At 43.5% G+C, this 13,012-nt stretch overlaps 1 protein-coding gene across 4 annotated transcripts in view; it reads right to left on the bottom strand.

The window, feature by feature from the left end:
• The window catches only part of LOC308569358 (ATP-dependent translocase ABCB1-like), a 57,995-nt gene that overhangs the window by 27,038 nt on the left and 17,945 nt on the right, over window positions 1-13,012 (bottom strand). For all 4 annotated transcript variants that reach the window (XM_081163143.1, XM_081163144.1, XM_081163142.1 and 1 more), the window contains exons 6-12: window positions 11,662-11,853; window positions 9,703-9,874; window positions 8,594-8,718; window positions 7,172-7,343; window positions 3,675-3,788; window positions 2,952-3,062; window positions 477-602 (exon numbers count right to left, since the gene is read on the bottom strand). In XM_081163143.1, coding sequence (XP_081019269.1) covers window positions 477-602; window positions 2,952-3,062; window positions 3,675-3,788; window positions 7,172-7,343; window positions 8,594-8,718; window positions 9,703-9,874; window positions 11,662-11,853 — 1,012 coding nt within the window. The remainder of the gene's footprint in view (window positions 1-476; window positions 603-2,951; window positions 3,063-3,674; window positions 3,789-7,171; window positions 7,344-8,593; window positions 8,719-9,702; window positions 9,875-11,661; window positions 11,854-13,012) is intronic.

The raw sequence follows: 13,012 nt of genomic DNA, 5'->3' as shown, positions 1-13,012 counted from the left end.
CAAAGAATCCAGGGAACTGTACATTCCTTGGGGAACTTCATCCCTAGAGTGTTCTGTCCTGCTCCTTCCTGCTGAACTCCCAAGACCTTGCTATATTTCCTGGTTTTCATTCTGTACAGCCCAGAGTTCTGCCTCCCAGTTTTTATGCTGAATTGTTTTATCCTGCTCTTGGTTTTATTGTTTTAAATAGGTTTCGGCTCCATTTCAACTGTTTTTACTGCATTTTATGTGTTTTACTAATTCTTTCATAACTAGCTTTGAGTTTATATTATAAAGAAAAGCAAGTGTAAGAATTTCATCTGAAGAATATTAACAGCAAGACTGACACTATTTACCCTTGAATACTTCAGGGCAGATATAGGATATCAGACTTTTAAACCCAGGTCAAATAAAATATCCATAATCTGACATTTGATATTGACAGTGCTCATGGGGAAAAAAAAACATTTTATGGGCATTTGGATCAAGTATCTTACCATGCCTTCAATAGGATCATAAAACCTCTGGATCAGCTGAACAGTTGTACTTTTCCCACAACCGCTACTGCCTACCAAGGCCACTGTCTGTCCACTGTTAACTTTCAGATTCAAGCCTTTTAACACCTGGATGAGAGAGGGGGGGGAAACACAATGAGAGCTGCTTTAATTTAATTTTATTTTATTTGCAAGGGTTGTGCAGTATCCAGGTCCTTGGAATGCACAGTCATGATGCAAGCTCAGAGAAAAGTGAGCGACAGTAGAGCACATTCATAAGTACAAATCAGACACAGCAAGTTTCCCTGACACAAACACCTGTAATTGGAGGCAGCGGTGCTTCTGAATACCAATTGCTAGGTGCTCACTGGAAGGACAGATCATGAAGCTGAGGCTCCAATACTTTGGCCACCTGATGAGAAGAGAAGACTCCCTGGAAAAGGCCCTGATGTTGGGAAAGATGGAGGGCACAAGGAGAAGGGGACGACAGAGGACGAGATGGTTGGACAGTGTTCTTGAAGCTACCAGCATGAGTTTGACCAAACTGCGGGAGGCAGTGGAGGACAGGAGTGCCTGGCGTGCTCTGGTCCATGGGGTCACGAAGAGTCGGACACAACTAAACGACTAAACAACAACAACAAGGAACCACAGGAAGGTGGCTTGTGCTTGAATCCTGCATGATGGCTTCCTGCAGGCACCTGGTTGGCCAGTGTGAGAATAGGATGAAGAGTTAGATGGGCCATTGGCCTGTTCCAGCAAGCTCTTCTTATGTTAATTGCCTTGAAATAGATTTCATCACAGCAAGCCATATATGGAGGTTTGTGTGTTTTTGTCTGTGTTTCTCTACCTTTAAAGGACAAAAGCCAGGAAATGTCAAAACCAGTGACCTCTCGGCAGCTTCCGTTGCCAGGGCCTCCTCCAGAGCGACCTGGAACGTTAGGTCCTTCTTAGCGTAGAGGCGTCGTTGCAGCCTCTCATCCTTCAGGCCACCGACGAGGCGGTCACGAAGCATGTTCTCCAGCTCTGAGAAGTTGCAGAACCGGGCGGCTTGGCGGAGAGAGGTCACAAACCCAGTTATGGTTTCCCCAGGGGCTTGTCGCTTTGCGTAGAAGGCATTTCGACGAGCCACCACTGAGGGCTGTGGCGAAAAGTGCCTCTTCAGCTGTTCCATTATTGTTTTGTATGGAACAGTAGCGACGTCTTCAGGCGCAAGGAGAGCCCGGGCGATTTCAAACGTCTCTTCTCCGCAGACGCTGAAGAATATCGCCCTCTTCTTGGCGTCTTCTTCGTCGGTGACCCCTTTGGCTTCTAGGAGGAAGGTGAAACGGGAGGCGTACGCTTCCCAGTCTCCAGATGCTGGGTTGAATGGCGAGAAGCTGCTGTTGGCTGCCATTCTGAGTTCCTTGTGTCCCGGAGCTGAAGCCTGGATACACGGTGCGAGGCAGCGGTGTGGCAGGTGGCGGTGCTGCGGTGCTGTGTGTGGCAGTCAGCTCAGCGGGATCCCACCCTTGTCGCCAGTGAAATATACTCAGAGTCGCAAAGTGATTTCATGCTCTTTATTCAGCTCATAGTGGTGAGGAGGAATGAATGAATGTCCCCTCACAGTATCTGCTTTATATACATTATTTACACAATGGGCTGCACATGATTGGCTAATTCCGGAATTCTACTGTAAGCCAATCAGGTTGTGGATTCACTTCTATCTGTAGCAGGATTGGGTGGTTCCTGCCAACCAATCATACTGCTGCATTGTTCTAGGACCAATCAGACTGCTGCATTCTGAATCCTATTGTTCTAGGACTAATCAGACTGCTGCAATTTGGATCCTATTGTTCTCAGTACATAACAACCAGCATTCACTGAGCTTCAAAAACTCAAAAAAATTAGATTACAGCTCAAAAAATTAGATAACAGTTTACAGCACAAAAGAACCCAGTGTTTATACCTTTATGTCTTTATGGGTGGGGGGTTGTTGGTGTTTATTGCCGTTTTAATTCTACTGTGTTTTTATATGCTGTAACTGACCCTGGAAGAATCTGGGGAAGGGCAGGTAAGAAATAATAATGAAAATGAACAGCAAATACATTTGCAAAAATACTGATAAGAGGATGCCTCACAAACAAAAAGGATTTTCATGCAGATTGTACCCAAGACGTCCAACATTTGTATCAGTGTGAAGAATCTGTTTTCAGTACGGAGGTTAGTGGGACTCAGTTATTGTTCAGCTCCAATCGGGTTTCGAGCCCTGCTTTAGGCAAAAGGTTCTTGCATTGCAGGGGGTTGGACTAGATGACCCTCGGTTCCCTTCCAACTCGATTCTATGAGTCTATGTCTACAAAAGCACTTAGAACAGCTAATTATGCATTTTAAACACCATTCGGACTGTGTATTGATTTCCCCCTTAACACTTGCAAACATAATGTTAAATTTTCAACAGCGGTAAGTGGGAATTTGTATGGATTTTAACTCATAGAGTACCTGAACATCTGGCCTTGAGGGATACTTGAAATGCACATTTTGGAAAGCCAGATTTCCTTTAATTTGGTCGGGTTTGTAGCCAGCAGGTGAATAACTGTCAATTTTAGGTTCCTGTAGAAAAGAAAAGAAGATAAAAAAAAAAATCAAATTCAGGTCAGTTTCATTCTTCTGAAACTTGGAAGCAAAGTGAAATTTTGGGTACCAAGCTAGCATGTAAAGATTCTGTTCACTTCATACACTCATCACCAGTGGAGACCCATCTAGACTAGATGCTACTGCCTTTAGCAAACTTGTCAAGTTTTTTTCCTTTTAAAACAAACAGTTCCCCCTTTTAATTAGGAACGCAGTCATGGGAAAGAGAGGTTAACTCTTTCTTCCCTACCACAGCCCCAACTAACACCCCACCTCATCTAAGGCCACCATTAGCCAGGAAGAAAATCTTCCACCGAGAGGATTTCTTCCCAACACCAACATCAGAGGAAGGATTTTCCTTGCAACCATAACAGGGAAGGAAAAGGGGTATGTTGTTATTACTAACTATACTGCAATTATACCCTGCGTTTCCTCCAAGGGGTCCAAAGTGACATACATGGTTCTCCCCCTCCTCACAACAACCCTGTGAGGTGGGCAAATCTCAGCCAGTGGTGATTACAAACGTACAACAGATCTCAGACATTTTGGCTCCCTATCATTTCAAGCTACGGCTCTAAAAAGGAGGCTTACATTGTCTATGATGTTGAATATTGCATAAGCTGCTCCCCTTGCAATAGCAAACGCTTCTAGGTTTGGAGTCACCTGACCAATGGAAAAGGCGCCAATCAGAACAGCGAAGAAGACCTAAACAGGGATATTTTTCAAAACAGAAAGAAAATATGTTTATGAATCCTTTTTGCTAGATAGGATCCACATTCCTTAACTGTGATGTGGCTGATCTCCAGCAAACAGACATGTATCTAGCAGATAACGAAGGCTGACTGGTGCTTCCAGACTGTCGTTTTTCGCCGATGGGATCGCATACCAGAAAACACAGGTTGCATAATTAAAGTGGATTTGACATTTTGGTCACTCCACCCACTAAAAAGATTAGAAAGTAATGGAAAAATACACTTTTTAAAAATAATAATAATGGGATAACAATTGCATAATCTCCCCACACAGAAATACTGTGATGAAATCTCAAGAAGTAGCCAGCATTAAACACCCTCCCCACAAACTTTGTGCAAATCAGGATGAAAGTGCAATCCAGAGAAATCCCAAGGAACTTCTAAAAGCCCAGTTCTAAGCATATTTACTGAAAAGTAAATCATCACCACCACCATCATCTTATTTGTATGCTGCCTTTCCATAGCTGAAACTATGCTCAAGGCAGCTTAAAATATGACAAGATTTACATAATTACCAACATAACAAAAGTCATAATAAATAAAACACATCAAAAGTTACACAGCCAAATGGAAAACCATTTCCACATAAATCATAAAATCTAAAACTAAAACATTAATATCAATAACAATTTAAGATGACATAGATAAAAATAAAAAACAATATTAAAAAAGAAGCCCTCTCTGTTGAGAAGCAGCAGCCGTCCTTGATGGAGCCTGTCAGGCCCCACCCCAAGCCAAACAGAGGCTCCCAGCAGGTAATTACAGTTTCTAGAAAGCACGTTATACTTCCAAATAAACAACAAGAACAACAACACAAAACATAAACCAGTGGCAACTTGATTTGCTGTCCCCATAAAAATAATGCAGTCCAGAGAATGTTATATCCAATTTTAATGAGATCAAGCAGGTATAAGCACAAGGAAAGGTTTAAGTACAAGGGAAAAGTTCCACTGCAAAATAGTGTTTTTAGATTCTCTCTGCATAAAATGCCATCCTAACCTTGTCAATAGTGGAGTATCACCAGGCAACTCTGTGTCACTTGCTTCATGAAAGATCACCCTATTCTAGAAAACCCACAATGGAAACCTGCACCAATGCTGTTATGTACTTGAGTTGAATAGGATCCAAAATGCAGCAGTCTGATTGGTCCTAGAACAATAGGATTCAGAATGCAGCAGAGTGGTGCCTCGCAAGACGAAATTAATTCGTTCCGCGAGTTTTTTCGTCTAGCGAATGTTTCGTCTTGCGAAGCACGGTGTCGGAAAAGTTTTGGAAAAGCTTCAAAAATCACCAAAAACCTCAAAAAAGGCTACCACACCGCGTTCTATGAGTTGCTCCTCGAAGTCAAGTCGCAACTGTATTAACGGTGTTAAGAAAAAGGAAACAAACTTGCAAAAAACGCAAGACGTTTTCGTCTTGCGAAGCAAGCCCATAGAGAAATTCGTCTTGCGAAGCAGCTAAAAAACCGCAAAACCCTTTCGTCTAGCGAGTTATTCGTCTTGCGAGGCATTCGTCTTGCACCACTGCAGTTTGATTGGTCCTAGAACAATGCAGCAGTATGATTGATCTGCAGGAGCCACCCAACCCAGCTCCTGATTGGCCTACAGGAGAATTCCGGAATTAGGCAATCACGTGCAGCCCACTGTGTAAATAATGTATATAAAGCAAATACTTTGGGGGACCTTTCATTCCTCTTTACCACTATGAGCTGAATAAAGTGCATGAAATCCACTGTCGACTCCTAGTATATTTCAAATGCTCAGGTGCCAACCTCACAGCCACCAGGCCCAGGGCCTTCACCCGATAGGCTTGTGCAGTGGCTCATGAACCAATGAAAATTATCGTGAGATGATGCTTCCCCTTAAGTTACCAAGCCACAAACCAACTATTCTGCTAAATCAATGGAAAATCCTTCTGTGCCTAAAAGCATTATTTATGAGGCCTAGAGCAGCTTCGTATGCATTAATTTCTTCCTAATGCCTGGTTCCACATTTTGGAAGGCAGAACAGGGGAGGGGATGAAAAACACTGTGTACCTCCCCCACCAGCCCCCAAAATCATGCCTTTTCATGCTGTGCCAGCAAGTGAACGAGAGATATGCAGAGCCTCCCCAAATCATAATATACAGCCCCTTTCCTCCTCCTTGCTTAAATAGGTGGAAATTGGCAGGGGGAGCATAGCACCACAATGCTCGGCTGCACAATGGAAGGAAGCTAGTGCATGTGTCAGGGGATAAACCAGGATGCACTTGGCGTCACTGGCCTGGGAACTTGAAGTAGAAAGTTCAGGCAAGGTCAGGGACACAGAAGAAAATGAGGCAGCGATGGAGCAAGCAGACCAAGTCATCACAGACTTGGATATGGGGAAAGCAAAGCAAAGCTATGAACCAACAGACTGGTCCAAAGGTACACTCTCAAAGTGACAGACAGGGACAGTGTCAAGCGTTGGCAAGGCTGGACATTTGCAGGCAGCCCACAATCCCAGCATGGGTTCCCACTGACAAAAACATCCTGGAATCTACTGCAGTTAGGTGGTAGACCTGCTGAATTTGGCACATGGAGGGTGTCTTGCTCAAGGACCCCCCAGAACCTGGGGGGAAATAGGAAGCTGGCTTATACTGAGACCATTGGTCTACCTAGCTCAGTATGGTCTAGACCAGGTGTGGGGAACCTTTGGCCTTCAAGATGCTTCTGCACTACAATTCCCATCAGCCCCAGCAAACAGGGCCAATGTTTTTCCAAAATGGCATAGTTTTGCTGTCTGGCAGCCTTAGCACTTTTGTGAGGAGGAGCAGCATAAAAAAATACAATACTTTATTTATTTTGTGGGTGCTTTTATGTGTCTACCAATATGACAGTTCATAGGTAGTGAAATGTACAGAGCCTCATCATTCATCACAAAGACCCACTTAGCCTCTGAGCAATCCTGAATTTCAGTGCAGAATATGTCCTTTTTTTGGTGGGGGGGACGCAGGTGGCGCTGTGGGTTAAACCACAGAGCCTACGACTTGCCGATCAGAAGGTTGGCGGTTTGAATCCCCGATGGGGTGAGCTCCCATTGCTCAGTCCCTGCTCCTGCCAACCTAGCATGTCAAAGTGCAAGTAGATAAATAGGTACCGCTTTGGCGGGATGGTAAATGGTGTTTCTGTGCGCTGCTCTGGTTCGCCAGAAGCAGCTTAGTCATGCTGGATGGAAGCTGTACGCCGGCTCCCTTGGCCAATAAAGCGAGATGAGCGCCGCAACCCCAAAGTCGGTCACGAGTGGACCTAATGGTTAGGGGTTCCTTTACCTTTACCTTTATGGAGAGAAGACTGAACAGCTGTTCACCAAAACTTACTGTCAGGACTTTCCCAATGCTGTAACCTTCATCCAGTATCAAGGTAGTTCCATACCAGAAAGCCAATGCATATGCAGCATATATTAATAAGAAAGCAATCCCCATGGACATATTGGCAGTCACAGCCTTTTTAATTCCAAGTCTTTTAGCATCTTCTAAATTTTTATGATATCTGAAAGAAAAATAGCAACCTGATTGAATTATGTTATCTCCAATTGATAGGAAAATGCATTTTCTCTCCCATTTTTATTATTTATTTTTGCTAGAATTTCTTTGAAAATACGCAGTCCATTCACACATAAAATATTTTTTGTAGTCAATATATCTATGTACAGTACATATATTTTAAAATCCTACACAGAAGTGATAAAAATGTATGTTTAGTGGTTCCAAAAGAGCACTCCTTCTGCAGAAATTTATGCAATTTGCTAAAACAAAAAACAACAACTAGCCAGTTAGGTCCTAAACAAATGCCAAGATAGTTGTCTGTTAACATAATCATTCCAACTTTTAAAATCTTCTCTCTCACACCCCCTAGTTCAATAATTGTCCCTACAATATTTTGAATGGTCAACACAATTGCCTCTGCTGTTTCAGAGGTTTCCAAACTGTGTGTTGTCCCTGCGCTCCAGAGTTGGAAAGGGGTTAGTTTAACCTCTAGTTTGCTAGTAAAACTGAATGACTGTGTCGCGAAGTGATGAATGTCTAAAAAGCATGTCAGTAACAGGAAAAGTTTGGAAAGTTCTGTGCTATATGGTGTGGTCAAGACATGACATTCTAGGAGCCAGAAACAGTGGAAGGATCACTGTATGGCATCACTTCAAATTAAGTTTGCCACCTATCTCTTGTCTGCCAATTACCTGTAGGCAGGAGTAGCTACATAGGGAATGTTTAAATTAGGGATCAGGAGCCTCAAGCCCAGGGGTCACAGCTCCATAGGCATCTTAACTTTCCAGACCACTGAGCTATGGCCCTTCTCATTTTAAATCATCAACAAGCGGGAGGGGGGAGGGGTTACTGGCCTACTGCTCACTAACCTTTGGTGGCATTTAGCCAGGGTTCAGATTTTGTCATTTAGAGTTTGGTAGGGTTGCCATATTTCAAACAGTGAAAATCCGGACAGAAAAGTTGTTGTTGGGGGGTTTTTTTGGCCATAGTTGTTGACCCTTTTGGGTAAATTTGCAGAAAAGAAAGAAGAAGCTTTTGAGCTATTTTTAAGCAAAATTACCAAAAATGACACTGCCCGCATGGGTTGCCATATGTCTGGATTTTCCCAGAATTTTTTTATCAATTTCCATCCAGTCACTGCTTCCGAATGTCTGAGAAATTCCGGACATATGACAACCCTAGGTTTGGAAAAGGTCAAATACAGAATAATCCAGGTGTGTATCTATAGCCAGTGGCCACAAAACATAACCTGACCTCTCAATTTCTTTCTTCTGTCCTCCAAAAGCCATCACCGTCTTAATTGATGAGAGAACCTCCTCAGCAACAGATCCAGCTTTTGCATATGCAGCAAGCTCCTTGTTGGTGAATGCAGTAAGGACCTGTGAGATAAAGACATTGCCAATTTCAATGCTATGATCCAATACTATTGTGTGCGAGACACTTGCTTCTTTTCCTTCCCCTATACTTCCCTATTAATGCTCCAAAACAATCATGGTGTAATACAGTGGTCGAGAATCTGTGTCCCTGCATATTCTAATCAATATTCACAAAGCAGGGGCCAACAATGGAGAGACCACGCAGGCAAGACCCAATCACTCAACACTTCCCTCCCCAAGAAAAGCTTCACCCTCAAAAAGACCTGTTGTTCATGTGATAGTGATGGTGTAGACATGTACATATTGTGGGAAATTATCTAGGTCAGGCTTTCCAAAACTTGGGGTCTCCAACTGTTTTTTGACTACAACTCCCATCACCCCTAGCTAGCAGGACCAGTGCTTAGGGAGGATGGAAACTGTAGTCTCAATGCAGCTGGAGAGACTCAAGTTTGGGTAACCCTGATCTAGGTCACGGGTAGAGAAACTCAGGCCTAGGGGCCAAATGTGGCCCTTCCAAGCCTCCCTATCTGGCCCTCAGAACCGTCCCCACAGTGTCCCACCTATCTCCAGGCCACACCCATCATTGGCCTTGCTTTGCATCCCAAATGCTTTTGACTAGCTGAAATGTGGCCTTGAACTCTGACAATGCCTCTTGCTTGTCTGGACAAATGACAGTGTGGTGTGTGAACATAAACTAAGGTCAACATTCACATCCATTGCTCCATCCATGTTTGCCTCTGTCCTCACCCCCACTGGCATCCCTCTGAATGTTGCCCAGAAGGGAACATGGCTTCTGGGCTAACCTGATGCTCTGAGGAAGCAAAGAAGCTTGCCAGAAAGATAAAAGCCCTCGCTGACCTTAGTTATCTCTGCTCAACACAAAAGCCATCGGAAACAAAGTTTTAGAGGTAGCCAGAGTGGTGTTTTCATAACCGAACAATACTTATTGTGCACGGTACCCTAGCATTTCAGCAAAATTATACCCACCTTTGCCCAGATTGCAGCTGAGAGCCCCAGAACAGGACTGACCGCAAGTATTACAAGAGTCAATTTCCATCCTTTGGCAAACCCGACTATAAATCCTGTTAGAAATGTAGCTACTCCCTGGATGAGCATTGACATTTTGTCACCAATTCCTTCGTTGATCTTGGAGACATCACTAAAAACAAATCAAGGTAAACCGATTAGGGCAAAATTTAGGTCAGGAAAACCAACAAGATGCATTTCTACAAGGTATTCCTGTTACGCTGCTACGGAATTCACAACTCAAATGCTACAAAATATTCATTTAGCCCCAGAGATACGGATGCCAATGCTACAGGTTTTCATCGAAAGCAAAAAAGTAATTACTTTTATTCTGATCCCCATCCCCTTCCTGCAGAGCCTTTCAGATCTACGTGGATATTTTACAAGAGTCATGGAACACTTTAAGGGCAGGTTTATCGCAGCATAATCTTCAATGAACCAACAATATTCTTCCACAGTTGACAGCAGTAGCATTATTAGGGACTGGCCTTCGGGACACGGGGCTGTATCCAGCATTCCGTATCTGCTAGAAGGGAAGGGCCATAGCTCAGTGGTAGAATGTCGGCTTTTCAGGTTTAATCCCTGGCATTTCCAGGTAGGACTGGGAGACCCTGGAGAGCTGCTGCCTGTCAGTGTGAACAAGATTGAGCTACATGGACTCAGTATAAAGCAGCTCCCTACCTTCCTAGTGCAAAGGCCCTTGTGCTAGCGGGCAGGTGCATTTTAATGCTGTGCAACAGAGGGATCCAATGCAGCAGTTGCACTAGGAGAAACTCGTTGTGCAATAGATTGCACCGAAATGGCTGACCTGCACTGCCAGCAGTCTCCTTTTCTGGTTCCCAGCTCTGCCCCCGGATTGGCTGATGGTGCAGGCCAGGTGGAAGCCCTGCAGCCTATGGGGACAGCCCAGGGGGAGGAGCAACGGGCAGCCAAGGTAGCCGTGGGCCAGGGCAGCCCACGCCTGGTCACAAAAGCTGCCCATGTCAGGAATGGTGAGTGGTCATTGTCAACAAAGTTACCAGCAACCAGCTTATGCACTCTCTTGCGCAACAGAATCCCACTGCCGCAAAACATTTCACCCAAGAAACAAATACACCATTAAGTGACTTTAACTTAGTGCTACATTGGATACAACCCATTAGGTCTTTTGTACTGGACCCTAAACCTCTTGCCCTTTCCCCGTTATTAAAATTTTTTCTCTCTTTCTCAATTTTAATATTCCTCTCTGCTTTAATATGAACAATTCTACTTTAAAAACTGAACACCTAAAACCCTACCAATATACAGGAACCTCTGCTTGCTTTCTTGCTTTTATTTATTTCATAAAATTTATATTTTGCTTGTATGTAGAAAACCTCGAAGTGCTTTGCAAAAAGAAGAAAACAAGGTATCGGTTTAAAAAAAACACACCAATTAAACATTCAGAAAATCAAAACCTGCAGTAAACTAAAAACACATCAGCATTCTGGAAATCTGGGTCTAAAAAAAATGCTTTTAGTAGGCATCAAAAAGAGTATGGTGTAGATGACTTCGTGATTTCAATAGACAGGGGCTTCCAAAGTATAGGTCGTCCAGATGTGTGATTGGTATTATGTGACGCATGGTGCAGTGCCAGTTCCGCAGATTGAGTTGGTCACAACGGCATTTATAGGGTAAAGCGATCTCACAGATAAACTGGTCACAAAGTTGTTATGGGCTTTATATACTTGGACTTCACCCGACAGTAGATTAGAAACCAGTTGAGCACAGGTGCTATATGCTAGCAAAGTCTCACTCCAATCAGCAATTGTGCCATACTAACTGCAGCTTCTGGAACGAGCACAATTTTTTTACGCGGATTAATCAAGCCAGTAACAGAATTAAAATTTGGTTTTCTGTTGAAGAAAATACACCAGCCACGTATTAAATAGATATACTCACTCTATAAGACGAGTATTCAATTCCCCAACATCATTTACATCGAACCATCCAATTTCTTGCCGCATGACAGCATGGAAAAAGTGTTGCCTAATTCTCTTGACCTGGCGGCCGGCTGCCAGTGTCCAGCATGCAATGTGAGCATAGGCAGCAATAAGGACACCAGCTCCTATTCCTGAGTAATAGTATGAATGTCTGAAAGCACAATGTTGCAGAGGCAAGTTCAAGAAGGGCACCCGTGCAAGTCATTAGCATCACAAAATGGTCTTTGGGAAGAATCTTTTTCATTTGCGAGTATAAAATACATTCAATATGCCCATCGCGATCTGGTCCAGCATCTCCTCCTGCCCCCTGCGGCTAACTAAAGTGCCTATGGGAATACCACAAGCAGGGCAGGGAAGTGATAGTTTTATTATTTATTATTATTATTTTATTTTTTACATTTACTGTATATACCACTTTTTCCTCCAAGGTTCTCCTTCTCCCCCCATTTCATCCCTGTGAGGTAGGTTAGGCTAAGAGATGGTGGCTGGCCCAAGGTCACCCAGCAAGCTTCGCAGCTGAGTGGGAATTTGAATCCTCGTCTCCAGCACTCTTAACCATCACACCATTCTGGCTCTCTGAAGCTGGGACTCACCACCTGGTATTCTGATATTGGAGATAACACTGTCATTCACTCACGACTAGAGCTATTGCTAACGTGACCCCCCATGAATTTCCCCAATTCCCTTTCCGTGCCATTTGAGGTTGAGTTTGCCAACTATCAGTGTGACCCTAATCATGCCTACTCAGAATTAAGTCCTATTGAATTCAGTGGGGGTTACTCCTAGGTAAAGAGTTAGGATTTCAGTTTTAATCACGACATTTTATGGTAGCAGTTTCCATAGTTTAAACGTGTGTTAATTGAAGATGTACTTCCAAGGGTGGCTCCAGAAGGGGGCAAAAGGGAGTAAACCCGCCTCCAAACAAAAAGCTTGCCCCCTCTCCCCCCCACCCTCATGTCATTAACTGTTACTTTCCTTTCAGTGATCTTAGCTGGTTGCACTAAGAGGCAAAGGAGAAGGGTGGGGAGTTGGAGGTGTAAATGATTATGAGACTTTGAAAAGCTGGTACCACTGACTACCAGCAATACCATGGTTGTTGAATTAATTACCATCATTGTTAATTAAGCTAAATACCTTTAATTGGATTTTGAATAAATGTACAATTAATTGTTATTATTCTGAATTTTATTGTACTATTTTATTGTGCTAGTGGGTCATTATATTTTGAATAATGCTTTTTTATAGGGTAGAGTAGGGGGGCACTAGAGTTGAGTTTATGGAACCAAGTTGGGGGGGCGCCCTTTAAAACA

Source organism: Podarcis bocagei (assembly GCF_964188305.1).
Source record: "Podarcis bocagei genome assembly, chromosome: 12".
Taxonomy (NCBI): Eukaryota; Metazoa; Chordata; class Lepidosauria; order Squamata; family Lacertidae; genus Podarcis; species Podarcis bocagei.
This window is presented reverse-complemented; position numbering and strand designations above follow the sequence as displayed.